General features: G+C 35.2%; 1 protein-coding gene and 1 non-coding gene across 7 annotated transcripts in view; one reads left to right on the forward strand and one right to left on the reverse strand.

Moving 5' to 3' along the window:
* Positions 1-9,784: 9,784 nt before the first annotated feature.
* Positions 9,785-25,563, forward strand: part of LOC129449107 (nuclear factor 1 B-type) — a 105,268-nt gene continuing 89,489 nt past the window's right edge. The window contains exon 1 of one of the 6 annotated variants that reach the window (XM_073859322.1): positions 9,785-10,016. In XM_073859322.1, coding sequence (XP_073715423.1) covers positions 9,921-10,016 — 96 coding nt within the window. In that variant the 5' untranslated portion in view covers positions 9,785-9,920. Of the gene's footprint in view, positions 10,017-18,930; positions 19,091-22,474; positions 22,849-23,999; positions 24,651-25,563 lie in introns of those variants that run through there. The other 5 variants (XM_073859321.1, XM_073859326.1, XM_073859327.1 and 2 more) reach the window with 5 other exon arrangements.
* On the reverse strand, positions 18,621-18,692 carry trnah-gug (transfer RNA histidin (anticodon GUG)). The gene has a single exon. It is a non-coding gene; the product is annotated as a tRNA-His (tRNA).

Below are 25,563 nucleotides of genomic sequence, written 5' to 3' on the forward strand. Positions count from 1 at the left end.
CGGCTGTGTTTGAACATGCGTTATGTTGTAATTTAATCAAATTAACACAAAAATATTAGGAAAAAAATAAATGGATGTTTTGCTAGACTACTTTAGATGACAGAAAAAATATTTACTGAATATTCATGTGTAATAATAATGAAGAAAAATTAGGAAAATTATGTGTCCATGCCTGATGTTCTCATCCTCCGCAACACTTTTTGAGAACAGTTTAAGCACACATACAGAATTTTAATAAAGTTTGATTTTGAGTGACCAAGCACATGGACCAGTTACTTCAAGATGGCTACCAGGTAAGATCATTTTTTTTACAGTTAATTTGAAATATTGTCTTGTCAGAATGCTTACACGACATTTTGATTATCATTACCGCAACAGATGCTTATTAAATGTTAATTTAATTAATAGAAGCATAATACTTTGATTTTAAATGCATGTGCAGAATCTCCAAATTATGTTCTTTCAGGTTTGTCATGTCATTTTGAAAATATGTCAGTGTTGATGTTTTCTGACTGTTGCGGTAATGAGATTTTTTAGGACTAATTTTTTAAATTATGTTACAAAAAGTGTTAAATGATAAGTAAAAGTTTTTAAATTAATGTTCCCATTTACTCCAGACTTTGTTTTTCAATGTCTGGTGGGAAAAAAAGTAAATTTAAGCAATTTTTACATTTTCATGCTTGACATTTTTAAAACCAAGTTTTCATGAGAATCACCCACTTATATTATTGTTATACAGTACACACATTTTCATTTTTTAATACTACTAAAATGGATTTTATTAACACAGTTTTATTATTTTGCCAAATATGTAAAATTGGCTTCCTAAACATTAATTTTAATCTTTTACGACCTTACTTAGTCAATATTAAAAGATATATTAAGGTTAAATGCTTACAGAATCTTCTTTTATGTAGAATAATTTTGTGTATAGCAAACAGTAAATCACAAAAAAGACGCTTTTCACAGACCTGGCCGAATATACGAAAATATATAAATAAATGATCAATTGCTGTTTTTTGATATAATTCCATGAGTGGGGCAGTTTCCAGCTCTTTGTGATCCGTATCCAAAGTTTGTTGCCATGGTAACGTACAGTGTGTATCCTGTTTTCCGTTGCCCTTCCCTTTCGGCATTCAGTGTCACACCAAAAACTCTGTTACCTGAGTCATGAACCGGCCGACTTCTTCCAACTGCTCTCCACAGACCACCTGATAGCCAAGACTCAATTCACAAGAGTCTAATCCCGTGAAGAATTTACCTGCAACGAGATCATTATGAAAGGGTGTTGTCCGGCATAAACAAATGAGCAAAACAGTTATCCGTTAGATAAGACAAAAACTTCAAAGTACTTTCGAAAGGGGCTTTTTGCCTTTTCGGGGTAGTTTACATGTGATTCCCCCCGTTCAATTTGACTTGAAACGATGAACATTTTGATAGGTAGCTGGATCTAAAACTGAAGCCATCCCTTTGTCTGCGGAGCAGAAATGAGAGACTTCAGGGAGGATAAACTTAGCTCAGATGAGAGGAAAGTCAAGCCTTTTATCTCGGGCAGCCACTGTATTTTACACAATGTCCCTCCAGTTTAACCTAACAAAGAGCTCCTTATGTACTTCCTCTAGGTTGGCAAGTCTAATACTGTGGCATAGGGGACGGTTGCGAGGAGACGTCTTTTAAAGAGAGAGAGAGCTGGTGTTCAGGATAAAGAACAATTCATTGGACCGGTGAAATGTGTGCGTATGCATATGTTGTGCCCTGCTGAAAGGTGGCGTCTGGGCCAGAAAGACGCAGATTGGCAGTGAGACTGGTGGCCACCTTGTTTGAACTCAGTTCTGCCTTCTCATTTCCTGCACCTTTGATTCAGTTTCTGGTTTATTCAAGTTACATTTAATACATCGCTTTGGATAAACGTAAATGTATGTAGTCTACGAGCATAACTAACTTTTGTCAGATTTAATAAAGAAATTATAATTCTGCATACTCGTGATGTCAAGGCCTTGAATTTACCTCATCTGTATCTTAACCCGTAATGGTTGTTTAGTTGCCTCCATTAACTCTTGTAAAGCTTTGGCATTGCCCCAGAAGATCCCACCCTCTCTCTCTCTCCCTGCCACGGTCGGATGCCTCTCGCCCCGATGCTGTCCATTCCCAGTAGGGGCCTCTGTTGATTGGCCCCGCGTGTGTCCTGCACTGTGCGGTGGTGTGAATGACGGCCCCTGTCAGCACCGACTGGCTCCCCGGGGTTTGGCATTCTTCACTTGAGTGACAGTAGATAGTACCTCCCTTGAATCACCCTAAAAGATCGCCTGTGTGACGGCGGGACCACCTCAACCCACAGGGAAAAAAAGCCTTGGCTGGGACTCTTTAATGTCGCTCTCGCACTGAGAGACTGAGTCATGACCTCTGAGCGAGTGTTTGCCGGCGTTGCTCCACTCAGCCAAAATTAATCTCCAACACATCTTGTGCATGGGCAACTCCACTGGAAGTAGCTTCCATTATTGTCCTTTGATAGGTGGCGGTTATGTTTTAGATTTTTTTACTTTTTATTGCAGGCCTTCTTAAGGGAGGATAACTTGATATCTATTACCTATTCATGTCCTTTAACTAATGAATAAAAATGGAACATGTGCCCCAGCTGTCATTAAAAAGTCCAAATATGTGCCATTAGCAGTGGCGGCCGGTGACTTCTTTTTTCGAGGGTGGTCGATGTTAAGTTCGTCACAACATGTATGTAGCCCGTCATGTGTGTGGTTCCTTTTTTCAAAATATGTGTTCGGCGTGTCAAAATAAGTGCCTGCTGCAGACGCGTCTAAAGGGTTTATAATAAAAGAGACGCTCGCATTTGCCAGATACTCGCATAATCTCATGCGTAATCAGAGTTTACCGTTAAGGGAGTGTCTTGCGTGTATTTTGTGAATGTGAGCGTCTTTTTTATCATAAACTGTTTTAACGCGTGTGCAGCAGGCACTTATTTTGACAAAACACGTGATGCACATGGTTTAACATGATGCAACAAACACATATTTTGAAAAAAACATTACACTCCGAACACTTATTTTGAAGTAACGCCCTTTGTATGAGTAGTCAAGAGCATAATGTATACATTTGGTACCAATATGTACCTTTGAGGTACCTCTTAGGTACCTTTAAACTGAAAATTGAAAGTTGGATCAACTTTAAAAATTACTTTAATTGGTAATGCCTACAAATATTTTCACTTAATTAAGTTGAAAATATTTAAATATTTTAGGTGTTATCAATTGAAGTAATTTTTCACTTAAAGTGAGAAAATGTAAGTTTATAAATGTATTACCAAATAAATTAATTTGATTTGATAAGTTGATCCAACTTTTACTTTTTACAGTGTAATATGAACTCTGTATGTGCAAATCTGTACTTTTTGAAATGGTACCACCACAGTACAGTTGTGGTACATAGTTTTACAATTTTTCTGACAGTGTACATAAACATTACGAGAACCAAACAAGAATCAGACCTACAGTTTAAGAGATGAGACTTGACAGAAAATCAGAGCTGTGACATTTCATTTCGTCTAACTTTGTTTTTTTATAGTCTAACAGTCGGTTAACTAAACTGTAAAGGGGTGATTCTCACGAAAACTTGGTTTTAAAAATGTCATGCATGAAAATGTAAAAATTGCTTAAATTTACTTTTTTTCCTACCAGACATTGAAAAACAAAGTATGGAGTAAATGGGAACATTAATTTAAAAACTTTTACTTTCATTTAACACTTTTTGTAACATAATTTAAAAAATTAGTCCTAAAAAATCTCATTACCACAACAGTCAGAAAACATCAACACTGACATATTTTCAAAATGACATGACAAACCTGAAAGAACATAATTTGGAGATTCTGCACATGCATTTAAAATCAAAGTATTATGCTTCTATTAATTAAATTAACATTTAATAAGCATCTGTTGCGGTAATGATAATCAAAATGTCGTGTAAGCATTCTGACAAGACAATATTTCAAATTAACTGTAAAAAAATGATCTTACCTGGTAGCCATCTTGAAGTAACTGGTCCATGTGCTTGGTCACTCAAAATCAAACTTTATTAAAATTCTGTATGTGTGCTTAAACTGTTCTCAAAAAGTGTTGCGGAGGATGAGAACATCAGGCATGGACACATCATTTTCCTAACTTTTCTTCATTATTATTATACATGAATATTCAGTAAATATTTTTTCTGTCATCTAAAGTAGTCTAGCAAAACATCCATTTATTTTTTTTCTTAATATTTTTGTGTTAATTTGATTAAATTACAACATAACGCATGTTCAAACACAGCCGGACACATTGCGGTAATGAGAATTTCAGCAGAAAATGAGATAAAATTTACAATTATAAATTCTTATGTTAAAATCACACATTGTGCAAGGTAGAACACAGTATTGTGTTAATTCTGATGCTTTTTAATGTTATTATATTACACATTTTAAAGCTAAAATCATTAGTGCCGTGGTGTTTCAATGGTTTCGTGAGAATCACCCAAAGAGTGATTTTTATCTAGCATGACCAATAATTGTCAGATTTATTTTTACAGTAACTAGCAACTAATTTTGTCCTGTGCTCTTAAGCGCAACCACATGCCTAGAAAATCCCCACATTTGGCTTTTAACTTAAATAAATTAACCCTGATTTCTCTCCATTGTCCCAAAGCAGACATTGCTCGCTTCTGTGGAACAACAGGTGGTCATTTGTGATTGAATTAAACACTCAAGTATATTGTGGAAATGGATTTTGTCATTTTTAAACAATTAGCCAGGATTAATCTTTTCTGATTACTTCACTGTCTGTTATTGTTGTACGAGTGGACATCTGTTTAAACAAAGAAGGAATTATGGCAATGAAATCTAATAAGAGTCGCTAGAGGAGTGATATGTGGGCTGATATTTCTTTTTACACATCTATTTGGGATGGGATATGATTAGAAGGATTATAATCCCAGTGTCTGCGGAGCAGTGCTGGGATTAAAAATTGTCTCTGGATATTGTTAGTCATGAGTTAGTAACAGACTAATTCTGTATTTTATTAATTGTCTGACTGGCAAACCCATATGGGTCAGCGGTACCCCAGTCTGTCCCGATCTGTACATTGAGCAACAAGAATAAACCTTAAATGACCCTGAACTTTAGGTTGGTCCATGTGAAACGAAATGTACCTTTTTTGACAGAGTATTAAAGGTGAATGGACTGATAACCAGAATATATAGAAATATTAATGTGCAATAGAAATGATTTTATTTTCCAAATTTTTGTAGAAAATATAAAAAAAAATAATTGCTCCATACAGATATCGACAAGGATTCTTGTATTTATAAAGTAGCAGGTGTTCACTATAATTTTCACCATCCATACTTCCAGGCCGCTCAAATTATTGATTTGCTTATTGATTTTTCATGTAGATCACACAAATATTTGTCTGAAAGAGAATAGAAATCCTATTAAAACATAGAAGCCTAAAAAGGTAATCCTAATCCAATCAAGGCAAGAAAATGCATTGATCTGCAGTGAAATTAAAGTGAAATGTCAAATAAATATTTTTCATGAGGTTAAAACTAATGACTAAAAGTGACAGCAATGGCAATATTCTTTAGCTTTTTTAGTTAGCATTAAGGTGCATATAGTTTTTTTTTACATTTTGCCAATCAATTTAATCATATAATCATCAGATGAGCCTATCTAACGGATGTCATGACCTTGAAACCCAGTCTAGGACCTATAATAATCTCTTGTGGACCCTGCGTGGAAATGTGGGAAAGGTTTCGGAAATGAATAGAAAGAGACAGAGCAAAATGCGAGGAGGATAAACAACACTCAAGGTATTCTTCTGCTCGTGGTTCTTCTGAAATGCCACCTCGGCCCCTGAATGCCAGACGCGCTGCTCTCTGACTCGCGGGACGTTCTCACACAATCCCACAATTCACGTGTAGGGAAGCAGCTGCGGGCGGGGACATTCTATGAGGAGGTGGAGGTTGGGAATGCGCTGCCGAGGGAAAAAGGCCTGGATAGGTTACAAAGAGAGTCCCATAGATGGAACAAAGCTGGCATTGAGTATTAAACCCCACTACACGCTGCGGAGAGTCAGGTTGATGCGTAAATTTGCAAATGTCAGAGGCATGACTACTGTTTGGTTTGTTTGCATGCATGTGTATTAAATGTAAATCTGAAAGAGTGGGATGCAAGGCTGTTTTACAGGACTCAGACATGAGCCAATTGTTTAGCATGGATGAGAGCTGCAAATCAATCACTTTACACTGGATTTCGGTTAGATTTATTTGAGAAACCCTATAATTGGTTAATGTCATCAGAGTCTGCTTTGCATTGCTTTAAACAGCCAAGGCCGTGTTCGTGCTATTAATGCACTATATAGGTTTTCCAAACTGGTTTCTTGTGAATTTCTTATAGCTTGACTGTTTGACAGCCTTCTGGGGGCTTGTTAGCTCTAACAGCTGTGTAAATTCATTTCACGTTATGTTTTACATGAAATGTTTTGCCTGCTAAGATGATCAGCAGTAAGATTGTGTTAACAGAGCAATCCTGATAGTTTAAAGTATCTAAGCTGAAAACAACTTTGCCATATAATCTACCTTGTGTGCTAATATGCACACACATATGTGACCCTAGACCAGTGGTTCTCAAACTTTTTCGGCATGCGCCTCCCCCCCTTGGGTACGGTGCATCCCTTCGCTGTCCCCCAAAAGAAAATGTATGACATAAAACATTCTAAAATGTATCATTTGAATTAAACAAAACATATTATACAATGTATTGCTGTTGGTTAGTAGCCTTATTTTTCTGAGGTTTCATTACACAGAATTTATGATAAATTAATTAATATAAATTAAAATGTCATAAAACTGGGGCCCCCTGGCAGCATCTCATGGCCCCCAGTTTGAGAACCACTGCCCTACCTAGACCACAAAACGTCATACCTTGTCAGGGTATATTTGTAGTAAAAGCCAACAATACATTATATGGGTGTAAATGATCGATTTTTATGCCAAAAATCATTAGGATATTAAGTAAAGATAAATGTAAATTTCCTACCGTAAATATATAAAAATGTATTTATCATAATAACTCATCCCTCGCCAGCCATTTTGAAAAGTTGCCTGCCAGCATTTTTTGTGATTTTCACAAAAGTTTCACAAAATTCCTTCCAGGAAAATTTTCTTCTAAAAATATATAAACAAATATATTAAATGAAAGAACAGACCCTCTGCTTTCAAACAAACAAACAAAACGGGGGGAAAAAAGTTTCATCCTACACTGTAAAAGGTACTTTGCTGCCTTAACATTGTTTGTTGAATTGGCTCGGATTTGCAAGTCATGTCAACAGAGATGAGTTGTCACAACTTATAAAATATAGTTGAGAAAATGCAACTTAATTTTATAGGTTATAACAACTCACCTGTTATAACAACTCATCTCTAGTCCAGATAAATAATAGTAAGTCGAAATGACTTGTAAATCCGAGTTGATTCAACAAAAAAATTTAAGGTGGCAAAGTATTTTTTACAGTGTATCTATATTTTTTCTCTGCATAAACTCTTAAATATGTGAATTTTTCTTAAAAAAATGTTTTTAACAAAAAGCTGAAATAATTGCATTTTTGTGAAGGAATATTTTTAAAGATCAGATTCAGAATGATTCTCAAAACATACACAGAGTTTAAAATTAGTGCTTCATTTTTTTTATAAATTGTGTCTATCTAGCCATCTAGTGGATAATTGCGGTATTACAGATTAACATAAAACCTTATCAGGAACAATTATTATTAGTCAAATGTTTTCTTTTAATTGACAAGATAACATGTTAATGGCGGGGAAAGAGATAACATGTGTTGCTAAAGACTTTATTTTGGACAACTTTTAAGGTGATTTTCTCAATATTTAGATTTTTTTTGACACCCTCAGATTCCAGATTATCAAATAGTTGTATCTCAGCCAAATATCACCCGACCTATCCGAACAAACCATACATCGCTGAAAGCTTATTTATTCTGATTTTAGATTATTTCAATAAAAAATTACCCTTATAAGTGAATTTGTGGTTCAGGGTCACAAATGTGACTGTTTGCTATGTTTTGTTTTAACTGGCCCTTTTAATGCTGTTACACATACATTTTTATGTGGCCTATTATAACACAAACTTTAGTCTGAATAAAATCATATTTTTTTAGAATCTAGGTTTTACAGAAACTTAGCAGTAATGTTAAAAAGCTTACTTTTTTAAGGCCTAAAAATTTCAAATTCAACCTAATTAAATTTAAAATGAAAGTCCAGTATTAAAAAGTCTGAAAACATGTTAACTAAGTAATAGAAGTAATTTTGTGTTAGTTTTTATAACATACCCCAAAACTTTTCCTCAAATGCTTTTTTTGTGTATATAGTTGGAAAGGTGTAAATGTATCATTTTACATAATCTCACTTCAATTGGTTTATCAGTTACAAATGAAAATTTTGCTTAACCTTCAACAGAAAACCATTCAGTAATGTATTACTCCCTCACCCTCCACATCTTTATTCATGATAGGATGCTTGAACAATACACTCATTGTCTTCATCATCTCAAGGTTCATCCTTCAATGTTGCGGGATGCTTAAACATTCCTTAAGTCTTAACAACTGTAATTAAAACTTCAAAAAAAGATGATTTAAAAATGAAACTTTGCTTGCTTTCAATTTTATTACAAATTTGTAGATTTTGCCATTATACATTTTACATTTTTAAATACACATAAAATTACATTTCACTGGACAAAATAAAACTAGTTTCACAAATTAATTTTGAGTTGATCTTTAAATGAGCTAGCAAATCTATTTCTGTTGATTTGTTACATTTTCCTGATAATGATACATTGTGACAATCTCTAATGCAATTTACAATGCACAAAAAATTATTTTAGTTAACATATTTGAATATTAAACAACATTTCAACAGCAACCTCATGTGAGATGGGGCATCTTTTATGATTTACATTTAAAACATGATGAAACCTAAACATTAGACCGTAAACTCCATTAGGGGGTAAATCCAGAGAATCAAATTTCATCCAAATAATTTTTATGAACATTGACATAGCAAGCAGCTGTATTTAAGTAAGTCTTATCTTCTTCACAGAAGCAACTGTATAAGTATCAAGTAGTGTAAACTTGCAGTTTCTCTAAATGAAGATGCTTACATGTGTTATCCTGTGCCGTGCAGGACAGGTAAAGTTTAGTTAGTACCTAATAAATAAATGGATCTTGAGTACCTGTCTGTGTTTACGTCTGTGTTTTTCTCCATGCCCTGCTCCTCCCCTCTCTCTCTCTTACTTGGTGTATGAGTCTGTGATATCTGAACCGTGCCCGGCTCTCATGTCTATGAAACTCCCCAGTCTTTGTTTAGGGAATATAATTCCCATTTGGGCCTCCCCTTATAGACTTAGAGTGAAGAGTGTTCGAAAAGGGGTGGGGGGGTGAAGTGTATGCATTTATGGGTTTGAGAGGGGGGAAATTCCATAATCCACAAATCAACAATATGAATCGAATCAAAACAAAGCATCCTCTCGTAAAAGCACCTCACTGGTGGTTGCACACTTGTTGTCCCATGTAAGATGCAAGAAAGATCCCTGCTCCTGTTCTGCACAGCTTAAAAAATTAAAGTCCTAGCTGAGGTGGGGGTCTGTGTGTGTGTGTGTGTGTGTATGAGGGATTCAGATCCTGATCCCGTCATTATAGGCAGCACTGGAGGCTGGAGTCATAGCTGGAGCGCAGGGCTATGTGCGTGTGTGTGCGTGCACTTTTCTCCCATAATGCAGTGTGATAAGGATTGGCCTACATGGGTCTGAGAGAGTGGCGTCTGATGAAGGCTTGATTAGTGTGTTATCTGCTCCTGAGCTGCTCCTGATGAAAGCTACTGACGGGAGAATGGCTGGGAAAACAGCAGACAGCTCCATCAAATGGCAGCTATGCTATGACATGACAGCCAGGACCTGGTGGATGGTAAGTTTGGTGCTTTTTGGAGCTTTTTTTCGTGGGCAGGTTTTTTCCCCACCAATTTCCGAATGACGTAACTCCTCCTTCAACGTAATTCGCTGCACATCTTAGAGAAAATGTTTGGCAGATGATTCATTAAATGGAATTTCAATCATGTTATTTATGGAAAAAGTTTGCATAAGTTTGTACTTCCAGAAACCTGTGACATTTGTAAAATAGTAGAAATTTATTTGTATTTTTTATGGCGTTATTTTGGTGTTTCTTATTCTTAAATACTTTCTTGCTTTTTTAATCCTGATATTCTAATCTTGACATGTTGTTTTTTACCAAATGTTGGACGTGTTGGATAGTGATGTCATTGATGTCAGGTGAGGTCAAGACCTTTGTGTCAGGAGGTCAGAGTTTTTTCAGAAACCCTCTTCTCTTTGCTTACCGCTACATTTCAGGTTTCAGTGTACCTTTAATCCAAAGTTTAAATTGCCCAATTCTCAGTTTTTGGATAGTTGAAAAGTTTGTCAAAAGTTGGTGCAGTCAGGGTCACTTTAGATAATTATAAAAGAATAAAGTAGAAGAAGAAGAGATCATGCACAATATTGGTGCTATGTTGTTATTTTAGAGGATATTTTCTGCAATTGTTTCCAAGTATTATTGCTCTGCACTTCTTGGCATTTTTCTCTGTGTTTGTATATTTTCCCTCCTAGAAGACAAAAGGCTCTTGTTTGGGTTTTTGCTATCAATGAAGCGACTGCTGGTTCTCAGTCCATTATGAATATAAAGTTAGCATCAAAGTCATACTTTTATTTATTTGCCACCCTCTTATGAGTTATACAGTTATTTGTTTTTTTTTCGTATGAACGATAAGGACTGGGATAGATAAATGTCTAAATATTTTTATTCATGAAAAATGTTATGATGACAACCTATAAATGTAGAAAAACCAAATTACAAAACCAAATAAAAACCTTTGTAACTCCAGACAACTATTTCAATATAACATATATTAATTATATAAAATATAACATTTTTGTGTTATTCCTGTATACAAAAATTAATTTTGGAAATCTTCGAAATGAAAAAAAATGACTTATAAGTAGCATACAAAATGTAAAGTTACATTATTGTAGATTTCTTTTTTTATTAATTTCTTTTGAATGGTGAATTCTTGATGAATTTGATAAAAATTATTGAAATTAATTAATTGAAATTTTTATCTGTTACACATAAAAATATAATAACGTGGTCAATAATGTAATAATTTGTTTGTGTTTTCGTATTGAAATCTTTATTCATGCCATAAAAATGTTGATGATGATGATATTTATTTAATGTTATATTGAATTTAAAGGCAATGACAGAATTTATTTATTTTCAAGTTTCTTTACAACATATATTGTAGATCTATTATAACACTCATGTGTGTAATATCTTCATAATTTATTTAAAATAATGAAATTAAAATTTTATACATTCTTGGCTTAATTAACTGTTAGCAGTCGACAATTTAACTGGAGATTTAAAAAATGTGCATATCCTTCTCAAGTAGTGTCCAATTTAATTTAACTTTTAATTTTAAGTAATTTTCACAATATTTACATTGTTCTTGTTTACACTTCTATCACAAAAAATAGTGCTGCACAATTTCCCATGAAACATCTCCGATCTGGCAGTCACTCACCTGCGATGGATGTACAAAATGATCTGAACCAATGGCAAATCCAGACATGGTTCAGTTTGAAACGCTCAAACACTTCAAACTAAGAAACTGGTGTAGAAAATCTCCGAACTTTCAGCAGATGCTGGGGTGGGGTGTGCAGAGAGGAAAGCAGTATTTATGGCTAATCCCTGTGGCCAACAGTCGTTCATTAAGGTACACAACACTGCCCCCCCTCTTTTTGTTTATTGAGGGTCTCTTTCTTTTTCTGCGAGAGTCCCTCTGTCTGGCTTGCTTTGTGCAGCTGGGAGACCGATGTCAGCCTGCATGCAGCCTCCCAGCAATCTGGCCTTCAGATGATGCTTTGCTCTCCTGCCGAATGTGGGTCGAAGATTAGCATAATACCAACTAATCGTGAATAACATTAGCATTGAGTAAGGCAGTAATTAAAATGATTAGCAGTAGGGGTAAAACTAAATGAGGAAATTCAGTGACGACTGTGTTTATGATATTGATCGCATGACCATGGGTTGTGATGCTCAAGGCTGTTGATCTGATGATGGGAACATCAGTCAGCACTGCTTATGTTGATTTAACAAATGCATGCTCTTGTTAAATCTAATGAATGCATGTCTTGTGTCAGGTGTTGTCAATATATTCTGTGATTGACTACACTGTCAGAAAATGGTCCCAAGGGATCTGGGACGGTTCCCTTAAATAAGGAACACATTAGAACCTATATAAGTGCCTCAAAGGTACATATTGGTACCAAAGGTGTAATGGTAAACAGTAGGACTATTTTTTGACCATTTGTTTATGTATAATTTAACATGTGCATAAAGCCGTTTTCTTATTTCTTATGGTGAGGGACTCAAAGGAGTTGGAAAGTCTTAAGGAGTTAAATCTTTAACCGTACAATGACCAGCATGTAACTTGATCAAAACATAGGATTAGTGTCACCTGACATTATCAGCACAGTGACATTGGAGTTTTAGATGGGTCACCTTCGTACTTTTGGTTTTGACTCAAATCCTCTAACTGATCTTTTAAGTAAACGGTATTGTTTGTCTGGAAGCTAAACTCTCTCTATAATCACAGTGTTAATTATTCCGGCTGTTGGGCACACCTCGGGTTCGTTTGATCCTTATCATAGGGATCAGGGATCAATCTCAACTTCCCCTAACTGCTCTCTAATGTAATGCGTCCCGTATGGTAACAGGTCTGTACTGAAAGGATCACGGACAGGACAACAATGCTAGACACAATTAATAAAATGCAATAACCACATAATCATGCATTATTTATTAAAATAAATAATATAAAATTTTGTCCAAAATAACCAAAGTTGTTGACTTATAGCTTACAATAAAACTACTTTTGAGCAAAAACGAAGTATGTTAAGTAGTTAAAAGGTCAGATGGAGATAATTTTGAAGAGAATGATCGAACAGTGTTCTTTAACTGCTACAGCGATGTGTAGCCATGCCTGACGAAGATCTGCTTGGGGCAATTAGAAAACAAAAGACCTCTTTGTTCTAAACAGGGTTGGGGGGTCGATAAGGGGACGATGAGAAAGAAGAGTAAGAAAGAGAAAAAAGGGGAAGCGTCAAGGTATGAGCCAAAAGTGCTGCATAGACGAAAAGCAAGTGTATAGCAAATACGCAAGTATAGTAACCGATGGCAGTGCAAAAATATAACATGTATATAACATGTGATCAATAATGAAATTGTGTGAAGGCTTTTTATTCCAATCTAAGTAGAGAATTGTTAACAAATTTGAAAATTAATGAATGTTGCCATATACAGTATTGTGCAGAAGTCTTGTCACCACCAGCTTTGTTGTTTTAGCAAAGTTTTAATAGCCATATTTATTTATTTTTTTGCTCTTTTTTATTAAGACACAAATAGAATATACAGATTTGTACACAAATTGTAAACCCCCACAAATTTTAGCCTTCTTCAAGCAAAATTCAGTATTTAGTTTGAACTCTCTTGGCACTAAACAATTCTTGAACTCTTGAGGAGACTGAAGTCATGAAGTCTTTTTTTATTAGAAATTAGGATGTCATTTCATTTAGGTTTAAGAGATCCTGCAGGTCAATGCTACTGCTCAAAATATAAGAGGAGCTCACACTAAACACAGCTTATCATTTTATTTAGCTTTTTAATACTTCATACAGAGACTTAGAAATAATTATGGTCACTATACAATTGCAAAATACAAACAAAAGTGGCATGGTGCCTTTGGCACAGTAAGAAATTACATAAATAAATTATGATTATATTATTTAGTGCTCACCTGCAGCATTGCTGTTAAATGACTGACTACGTTTACAGCTAAATATTCACTTATTAAGTTCTAATATAATAAAGTTGAAGAATAATATAATGAAGAAGTGTTTATTGATGTTCACAAATACACGCATGCACAAACTATTAAGTGCCTAATGCTGTACTTACACAAAGTCACCAAAAGTCAGGACAATCTTACTGCTGCTACTGTGATACAAACACAACCTTGATATACAGTATATTTTAGATAGTACACTGTAAAAAAATCTGTAGAAATTACAGTGTTACTTGCAGCTGGTTGTCAGTAACTTGCTGTAGATTTCACTGTAAAAAAAATCTGTAGAAATTGCAGCTGGGTTGCCGGTAATTCACCGTAGATTAAAATTTATGTTATTTACTGGCAACATTTTGTTCAAAGTTAAATGAACATTAAACGTTTACAGGTCTTTGTCTTTACAGAGTAAAACTAAAAAAACAGCATCAAGCAAAGCATTCTGGGAAACAAAATCTGAAGCAAAAAACAGAAAAAGGTTGATGATGATTTCTGGTTCCCAGAATGCTTTGCATGAGGCTGTTACTGTATAGTTTTATTCTGTGAAGATCAAGACTTGTTGATATTTAGAATTTATTTAGCTTTGAACAAACTCTTGCCATTGGGTAACATAAATGTGAATCTGCGGTAAATTGCCGTAAACCAGCTGCAACAACGTTGTAATTTCTACGGATTTTTTTTATAGTGTATTTATGTTACAAGAGTTTGTTCAAAGTTAAATACATTTTAAATATTTTATCTTTACAGAATAAAACTATTCAATAACAGCCTCATGCAAAGCATTCTGTGAACCAGAAATCATCATCAACCTTTTTCTGTTTTTTGCTTCACATTGTGTTTCCCAGAATGCTTTGCTTGATGCTGTTATAGTTTTACTCTGTAAAGACAAAGACTTGTAAATGTTTAATGTTCATTTCACTTTGAACAAAATGATGCAATAAATAACATACATTTAAAGCTCCAAGTACACTGTAAAAAAAATCCGTAGAAATTACAATGTTATTGCAGCTGGGTCGCCGGTAATTTACCGTAGATTTACATTTATGTTATTTACTGGCAAGAGTTTGTTCAAAGTTAAATACATTTTAAATATTAACAAGTCTTTATCTTTACAAAATAAAACGATCCAATAACAGCCTCATGCAAAGCATTCTGGGAACCAGAAATCATCATCAACCTTTTTCTGTTTTTTGCTTCAGATTTTGTTTCCCAGAATGTTTCGCTTGATGCTGTTATTTTAGTTTTGCTCTGTAAAGACAAAGACTTGTAAATGTTTAATGTTCATTTAGCTTTGAACAAAATGTTGCCAGTGAGTGATATGAGTTTGAATCTGCGGTGGGTTGCTGGCAACCCAGCTGCAATTTCTACGGAATTTTTTTACAGTGTAACACTGTAATTTATATGGATTTTTTTTCACAGTGTACTTTTAGGGGCAGTTTCCCAGATAGGGTTTAGGTTAAGCCAGGACTAGGCCTTATTTGTTGTAAGATATTTAAGTAGTTCAGTGTTTCCCACAGGATTTTGAGGAGACTGTGGTGGTGATGACGTCACCTGCTAATTAGCATATATGTGACATCGTCATTTCGTGTTTGCGTTTGATCTAGTGTTGGCACCTGAAATATGTTTCACTTCTACTCTTTGATCTTTATCTGTATTTGATCTGTATTATATATCAAATTATATTTTAAGCCGAATTAAGCTGTTTTAAATAGTGAAATAAAAATGTAAATGGGAATCAGGAAAATTCTATTTGTGGGGGCCAGTGTTGATTCTGTGGTGGGCCACCACAAATAAATCAATGTATGGAAAACACTGTAGTTTTTTACAAACAAACCTTACAAAAACAATACTGGTGTGCATCTTAAGACAAAACAACAGCACTGACATATGTTACCTTGTAAAAATATAGCTGTAGTTATGCAGCTGTTTGTCAGTAACTTACTGTAGATTTATATTCATGTTATTTAAATGAACATTAAACATTAACAAGTCTTTGTCTTTACAGAATAAAACTATAAAATAATAGCTTCATGCAAGGCATTCTGGAAACCAGAAATCCTCGACCTTTTTGTGTTTTTAGACTTGTTAATTTCATTTATCTTTGAACAAACTGTTGCTAGTAAATAACATACATTTAAATCAGTAAAAAGTATTATTTAGACTTTTAACTGGCAGCTGTTTGCCAGTATCTTACTGTAATTTCTAAAGAATATTTTTACAGTGTAAGATATGTCAGGGCAAGATGTTTTTAAATGAAGGCAGCTCAAACATGCATTTTAGTCTGGGACTAGGATAAGCCCTGTCCAGAAAACCGCCTCTTAGTAATTATTTTTCAAAATCATTTTTGGGGGTGAATAATACTTGAATGTGTGGCACATTTGCAAACACTTTTAACCAAAGTGGCTTACGGTGCATTTAAGTTCAGCGTATGTGTGTTTGCTGGGATCAAATAAGTTGATGATGAGAAACACAGTGGTAGCTTTAACTGTACAGTCAGTACTATAGCCAATTAATCTGCTACTCTGAATTCTCAAAGAGGGGTCACACAATACTTCAAGATCTATTTACAAACTAATTCATTCCTTATTTTGTGAACACTCATTACCAAAGTAATTTTAGCAATAAGTAACCAAATAATAATGTGTGAGCGTTTGACTTAATTCAAAAAGCACAAAATATAAATGCTGCATGTTTTCTAGTGTGCCTAAAATCTTGTGTGATCCTATTTGTGGTACTCTACATGTGTATATTAATGGTACATAACCGGTTCATGTGTGTTTTGAGTGATACGAAATTATTATTAGGGTTTGTTTTTAGTTTTAGTATTATTAGTATTTGTTTATAGTGGAAGAAACCCCTTGTTTAGTCCAAATCAAAGATCAAACATTAGACAGTGATGCTTCCACAGTTGTAACTAATGAAGATGCACATTGTTACAGGAACATGTGTTCTGAAAGCAGACAAAGGCCTGCAGGGATGCGCATTTCATGCGACATAGGTGCATGCTTGTCCTGTCAATCAAGACCTATTGAAGAGAGAAGAGAGACAGACGCACATAGAGAGAGAAAGCAAGTACACAGCAGTTTTGCCTGGCTCTTCTGTGGGGACCTGCTGCTTCTTTCTCATAGCTGAAGGATTTGCAATGCGTGTGTGTGTGTGTGTGTGTGTGTGTGTGTGTGTGTGTGTGTGTGTGTGTGTGTGAATTAGATGCAGTGGTTTTGGCAAGATTCCATGTTTACTGTAAGCTTTCTCCTTGTTTATTTGAGCGTGCGTCTCATTGTTGCTCTTGTTCTTGATGGCGGGTTTGTGGTAACAAGAAACAAGAAGGGCCATTTATGGTTGGCAACAGCTGCAGAAGAGCTCCCTCTATGTGTGTTTGTTTGTGTTTTTGCTTATGTGCATGTATAGTTTTTTTTAGATATGATGATAGGAAAATAACTATGACTCACATATTTAAAAAAGACACATGAGAAGATGAATGCATGTTTTATACTTTAATTGGATGTCACGATACTTCTTAGCTGTAAGTGAACCAAACAACCAAAGTAGCATACATGTTTTGCTCATTTAAATAATGACATTCTGGCAAAAATGAATAAATGCATTAATAAAGAATTTTACACAATTTTATTAAACAAATAACATTTTACATTGAATAATCATTGCCATTACAGTAAAACACAAAAACAGAATTGTCTACTAAACTGCTAAAGGTAATCTCAAAATTATTTAGTAAGTCAATTCAACTTACTATTATTTATCTTGACTAAAAATTAGTTGTTTTAACTACAAGTGAGTTTTTATAACTAATAAAATTAAGTTGACTTCTCAACTATATTTTATAAGTTGTGACAACTCATCTCTAACAAAAATAGATTTATAATTTTTCTTAATCGCTGACAATTTTGATTTAATGGTGATCCATTATAGACAGATGTTTCCATAGATTAAACATAGTAGTTTGCTGCCCTCTGGTGCTTAGATCATATGTTGCAAACTGCAATGTAATGCTTATAAACACTAAAACATTGAAACATATATTGGCCTTTTGTGGTTTTATGTCTGTTGTTATTGTAGAACGGAACGAAAATCAAATGTTTTAAAGTTGCAAGAATATTAATTGAAACAAAAGTAACTCCATAAAATAAAAGTAAAGAAAAATGCGTGGTCTTTTGAATTTACAGTGTATTAATGATTTAAGATACCACGTGTCTTCTTAAACGTGTGATATCTTGGATACACGTTTTGTCACTTTTAAAGACTGACAGCAAAGTTTATGTCAGACAGACCACTACCGCATCCTTGTGGACTGAAAAGAAAACTATCACTGTATACATTGTATCTAAGCTACCTGAGGGACACTTAAATTTCTGTCCAATAAACTGTTTCGTGCTTTTATATTTTAATATAATTATTTGAAGCGAACTTCACTTAAAACTCTATGATCTCTTAAAGAAGTTTTCTTGTTAATGCTTTAATTGACTTGGTTCATAGTTGAGAGTTAATTTACAGCTTAATCACGAGCATCAAAACTTCTTGCGGAAAAAATGAATTTTTTTTAAAATGGCATTGCAACAATGCAAAATTAGCTGCTATTTACCATTAATCTTATGCACTGCCGTGACCCGGATTCGAACCGGGGTTGCTGCGGCCACAACGCAGAGTACTAACCACTATACGATCACGGCGAGCTATCTGAGCAGCTGTGCGTCACCGCTCTATTCACAGGAGTCTAACATTAATCATATTGATCGTGCAACTACTTAATTTCTTTCAGTTTTAATTTGTAAACAGTATGGTATCGTTTGGTGCGAGTGTGGTAATAATCTGCTGACAAATACTTTAATAAGACACGTGGTGGCTTTTTGTTAAGTCAAAGTTTTCTCAAAAACTTTATCAGCGTTTCATTGCAATGCGTGGACATACGTCACGAAAAGCGACTGGCTTCAATCATCGGTGGTCTGAACTCACCAGAATCAAATTCTGGTCTTGTTATTAAACTTACAAAACTGAACAGTTTAATATTTACGCACGAAACTCGTGTAATGTACGGATTGCTCATAGTTGTTTGGAGGTAAACTGACAGGTAGGTATCTAGATTATTTGGTTTTTGGGACGAGGGTGCGAATGAGTTGAACCAAAGTGAGTCACTGGCTTGAGCTGCACTGGGGGTTTACCGTTCTCTCACAAACATAATTGTTAAAAAGGCTGCAGGTCTATGTGGGTTCTGGATGAGGTTTAATCGAGTACCCCAACCCGTACACACTACACTAATTTGATTATCATCGCCTGTTTGCAGTCGAGGCCTCCTTATACAATTATTTTTTGGCCAGGGGTTGAGATGGTGCTTTGACCTCGTGGCGCAAGAAAAATTAATTTAGGCCTAACGTTACCTGAAAATGTATATATCACACTACTTAATAATAATAATAATAACAACAACAACACTATTATATTATATTAGCCTAACATGAATAAGAATTTCATGAAAAATCAACAACCGTACCTCCCCTGCTGAAAAAAATAAAATAAAACCATTACAGAAAATTCTAATGGTTTTATTGGTTCTAATGGAATATGGCCCAAAACAAACTTGTTTTTGTTTTTGTTGGTCTCTAATGGTATGTATTGGTTCTATTGGTTCTATGTATTGGTTCTAATGGAATATGTAGGCTATTGGTTCTAATGGAATATGGCCCAAAACACACTACAGTGTAGTGTTTTTAATGGTAAAAGCTAATGGTTCCTATTGGTATTTTAATGGAAACCATTCGAATTTTCTGTAATTCTTTTATTGTTTTTTTTTCAGCAGGGTCACTTTACGTGTTTTGAGATTGCATCTGAAAATATTTTTACTGTGAATTTCATTTGACATTACACAGGCTTGTTAATTAAAATGCTAAATATAACCTGTCAAATGATGTAAGCTATCAAATGATGTAATGTTTAATGAAGTGATATGATTTCCCAATAATACATTCAAATGTGTGTAGACTAAAGTTGTGAATAGCAAAACCCCCAGGTGTTAAACCCATCTTTTCCAACTCAGCTGCACATATGCACAGAACTGCAGCTTTTAATGGTTAGGCTGGTTGCAAAGAGAAGCAGTGTTATATGTAAGCTACCTTGACATTTTCTGTCAGTGTGCGACGAATAACTTAAAAAACAACTCTATAAATTAATTCATAATTAAATTGTTCATTACTTTGAAAAGCATTGTGGTACATTTTAAAATTCGTCAGTTTAAGGCAATTGTAGTCATTTAAAATTGGTGATCAAATAGGCAAATTTAGAAATTCTACCAATTTATAGAATGAATGCGTAAGGCTAATATAAAATACAAAGGTTTTCATCACTTTGTCCCATTCTTGCACTCCTGAGAGAAAAACTGACGTGCAAATGAAGCACTGCCCGTCTTTAAGCCCTAATTAAATTAGCAGTGCACCCCATTGTTGCGCGTTTAACAGATTTATTATCGATTTATATGGCGAAACATTTTAATGCGTGGTATATGTCAAAAAGCAGCATGCGTCATCGTTTTGTATTGAATAAAAACATTTAGAAAACTGATCTGTTGATAGTTTTATTAATAAATACGCACGTTGGGAGCAACAATGTTTGTGCAATAAAAAATAGAATATTAATGTAGGCCAATTAATGATCGTATAATTCACTTAAAGAACTCGAGGGAGAGATACTAAAGAGAAATATTCCAGCATTCCTAACCTGTGAAAACTCGTGCTTTTATCTGAGTCCAGGTTTTCTTTACATCATTGGGCAAAACAGAATCGGAATTTTACTGATAATTTCTAAAAACCTCTGTTACGGAATATCGCATGATGTTTGTCCTCAGTACTTGCATAACGTGCAGGTAAATCGATGATTTATGACTAGAAAGTGTGGCGTTGAAATGCCTTGATAGTCTACTTCTGTATTTAAAATGGGAACTTACGTCGGAGTATCGAGGTTCTCTGCGCACACCCGACACACATCCAAACTCATAAAACGTGACAGCCACAATTGAACGGAATAAAGAAAAATATCCACAAGTACGTCAATCCATATGGGTTAATTCATACAAATATTTGCGCTAATAGTGATTTACAGTCTCAGCTTGCCAAAGTTTAAGCCTATAAGAATTTGCAGCCCCTTTCGCTTCATTTCGTATCACACTCCACCTACTCGATATAATGCTCCAACAAGCCGTGTGTTTGTTTTTACAAGTGTGATATTGTAAACCAAGACTCGTAAGAGTCATTTATCTTCAAAAACTGACGTGCGTCTTTCACTTTACCGTTTCGTGTTGGGCACCACTACGGACAGTCACAAACCAAAATGAACTTCATACTCCGATAACTTGTATCTTGTAGAGCATGTGCTACAAAATTACAACTCAAGCTTGTGTGGATGTCCAAAGCGCACGCTGCAATGTAGGTGAAAAGATGTATGTATCATCTTGATATAAAACATAATATAACAGTATAAACCGCGACATGTTATTTTAATTAAGTTACAGTAAATAAAAGCACACAACGAAATACCGAACCAATAAACAACAATTACATAATTTGTTTTATAAGCAGGCTGCCTCATATCGATTGATTCACCTATAAGGGACCGACAAAGTAAACTAAAAAATCATTTGAGTGTCTTAATAGAAATAAGAGTAACATAAAACTAATATATACTGCAGCATTTATATAACAATAATCATAAATTCCACAAAATAACAAATAATTGATATTCATTATTAAGGTGTTTATGGGTAAAGAGACTATTTCATTTTATTTATTAAGACGGCATGTGACATAAATTCTGTATTTATTATTACCCTCATTTATCTTGTTGCCTGTGTGTCAGTTTGCTTATAACCAAATGGAAAACATGCTCATATTAATGTGCGTTTGACTCGTATGGTGTTGAATTCGTGTATGTAACGGTGGTGCTCTGTTCTGGATCAATGCCATCATTGTGCTTTCTAACAGTGCTGTCTTTCTTTGCACTGACAAAATCTTAACAATGTTTCAGAACATAGATAGCCTATATATCCACTGAATTAAAGATGGCATGTATATGGCATTATTATGAAAACTATTGTTTTAATGCAAAACGAGTTTACATGCTAAACAAGAGTTTAAGCAATAAAACCAGGACACACGGAAACATTAGAGGAAAGGAAGCGATTTATATATCACCCTTTTACAAAGACAAAAATAAAAATAGCCTATCTTGTTTTCCATAATAAACTTCCATAAAAATTTAGTAGCCAAGACCAAAACGCACACATCAGGAATGTGACCTAACTTCAGCCACTATCTCTTTTCGGTCGGTCTTGCTTTGATGGGACTTGGTCAATGTTAATATGCAAATAGTGACACTGCCTGCCGAGCGGAAGTGAGGGGCCCAGGGCATGGAACGCAGAGCGTAGCGTCGACCAATCAGAAACGAGGATGTATTCCAAATGCGCAGCTACGTTTGACTGCTGCGAGCAACAGCGACGACAGACAGAGGGAAAGTAAAAGCGCAGACCTTCCCACTTCTGAAAACTCAGCCTATTCTGGACCGCGTTCAACTCAACCACCAAAAAGCTATCCAAAAAGACTGACTTGCAGAGGAAGGACGAGAAAAAAATATCAGAGGTGCTCGCTGACTTGATTTTGCCGCCTGTCTGCCAAGAATTCTCTTCCGGTGTTCATTTTTGTAAGCACTACAACGTGAAAAGACAAGGAAAGAGAAAAAAACAAAAAAGCACACATTTTTGAACTTGAGACATGTGAACGTACCGGCTTCAGTTTCATCCGGCCTCCAGGAAACCCCTTCAGTTCCATGCAGTACAGTGCAATGGTACGTTATAATGGAAAACACTGTCTTACTAACATTTGTGAATATTGTTTCTCGAGTTACTGTGTTGCGCGTGCGTAACTTCAACACTATAGCTTGTATAGCCTTCAAGTCTGACTGGACGAGGCACTTAAACTGCTCGGTGAAAATGAAAGATGTTAGATTGTTTATGTCATGTATTGGCAGGCGTCCTATATGGGTCATATCATTGTGTCAGAAGTTGGTGGCAGAGTTTGTGCCTACGGAGATCCGCTCTTGGCATGATTCCTGCGTTAGCTAAAACTCTCCCTCTGTTGAATAAGCAGTGCACTTTGGCACGGTGCAGTAGCGTGAATACCTGAACAAGCTGTGTTGATATTTACTCTTGTCACCATTTCACACAGTTCTTCCTTCATTGAAATGCGTGTCTGGTTTTACATAATGACATTCTCTGTCAAAGTATATTAAGTTTTTTATGAGACTAATGACACTTGAGCATATATAGCCTACATTGTGCACGAATAATATCACTTTTTGTTCTGTTAAGTATATTCCAACTTTATTAAGTCTCGTATAAACCTTTTTATTGTTTATGAAAGTATTCAGAGTCAGACTTTATTTTGCCCCGCTAGATTCATGTCCTATATAAAGTCATAGTTAAACGCTCGTGTGTTTCAAACTTGGACAGAGGGGGTGGGCTTTGACTTTGACACAAGTGTAACATTATGGGAATCATTATCTGTCCTGCAAAAAAAAAAAAAAACAGCCCTGTGCTCATCTCTCCTGAGAGATTTTTTTTAAATATCCTCGAAGCTGCAAGAATGTATAATGTTTAGAGTTATTTTGCATAGTGTAATCTGCAGGCCCAAACTTGCAATCGTAACATAAATAAGCCTTTGTGCTTTCTTGTGTTGTGTCATACCACAGCTTTACGTTTCATGAGTAATGCAGTTTATCTTTGCCTGAACGTTTACATGCCCATTAATGTAGGTTATAATGCAATCAAATAATAAAAAACATGGTCAGTGAATAACCATTGTGTATTTGTTTATTAATCTTCATTGAAAACCAATAATAATAGCCCAAATTGTTCTCATTTGTATTTGAAGGTGTCAGCAAAAATCTTTGTCCCGTACTGTATTGTGCTCGCACTCTGCGCTGCGCCCCATTGACATAGTTTTACATGCTCGCCTCGTGCACGTATAATCATCGCACTTCGGATAAAAGTGGGAAATTGCTTGAATCTTTGTCAATGTTATGCTTTGAGGTGCAGTCGAGGTGGGCTGGAGATATGGGATATGCGTTTGCTGGAAGAGGAGGAGTATGACTGTGTAATTAAAGGGGGAAAATCTTCAGACTGATTTGTTAGGCTCCAGCAGACTAGAGGGTGTTACCGGCTCATATTTTGTCAAGTTTGAAAAGCAAACATAAGATCAGAAATAAGGCGCCTTCAAGTTTTCATATTGCACGTGCGGTATTTTTTCAAGATTCATCTTTTAAACTATCTCCTTTTGTTCAGCTGCGATCTCAGATCAGTCGCAGTGGATGCGTCTAGATCCACTCGCTTTATAATCTGCTCTTAAATAGTCGTCCGGATCGGTTCAATGCTCAGTGTGGGATCTCCAGTTCTTCTCCATTGCCGGATAAGCCCGTGTGTTTTTTGAATGAGGATATCAGGTCTTACTCAGACGTGCACGGAGCAGCACGAGCTCTGAAGAATGAACCGATAATATCGATCGTCTGCGATATCCTTCAGGACTTTGATAACCGCGCGATCCGTTTGCTTTGGCGGACACATGATGTATTCGCCGATTTGCTTAACACAGGTATTTATTTTAAATTTATTTCATATTTTAAATAATGAATTGCTTTTACTTGTTACAGCTTATGTACATTTTCCAATGTGCTTAAAAATCTTATTTTAGATACGCGTTTATTAAAGTTTAATGTCGCATTTGAACAACTTATTCGATATTTGTACAAAATAAAGCCGCGAGGGATTCTATTTAGTTAGACTTAACTTGCAACCCGAATTCCGTTGATGTCCGTTTAAAAGCGCTTTGGTTTAATATGTGGTTTTTAACTTTATGCATTAAACGCTATGTGAATGCATTGAACCCAGTGCGCACTGTTTGACACAACACAGATCGCATATAAGTGCAGTTAAACAAGCTTATTTGAATAACTGCTGTAACGTTATCGTCAGACCAAAGTTTATTCAAAACCTAATCCAACTTTATTGATATTTTAGAATCAACCTGTGTGATAAAATGAGATACAAGTCATTAGTTATATGAATGTTTTTGGTATTTATGAATTATGGATTATGTTAATGTATACGCTTTTTCAAAGGTAAAATAAAGACAGTGAGTTTGAATTTATCGTGCGAGAAACTTACTGTCTGAAGCTCATCAGTTTTTACGTGCTTTAGTTTGTCTTGCATGGAGGCTTCTCTTACAGAGTGAATTAAGATGAAAACAATGATAAGGTTTGATTCAGCGGTTGGACAGAGTCCGCCGGGTTTGGCTGACACAATTTTACTGTTTATATTTTACTTGGCATGAGAGAGTGATTGACTGAGATATGGTAAGTATACAGAGCAGAGCTCGATCCTGCGCGGCCCACAGCCTACTGTGCTGTCCTACACCTTTAATATGTATTTTTCAAACTTTTAACATCAAAAATCTTATGAGATTGGCCTAAATGATATTCCTAACAAGTGTATTGGAAATATAGTTT

This window comes from Misgurnus anguillicaudatus, chromosome 21, assembly GCF_027580225.2.
Source record: "Misgurnus anguillicaudatus chromosome 21, ASM2758022v2, whole genome shotgun sequence".
Classification (NCBI taxonomy): Eukaryota; Metazoa; Chordata; class Actinopteri; order Cypriniformes; family Cobitidae; genus Misgurnus; species Misgurnus anguillicaudatus.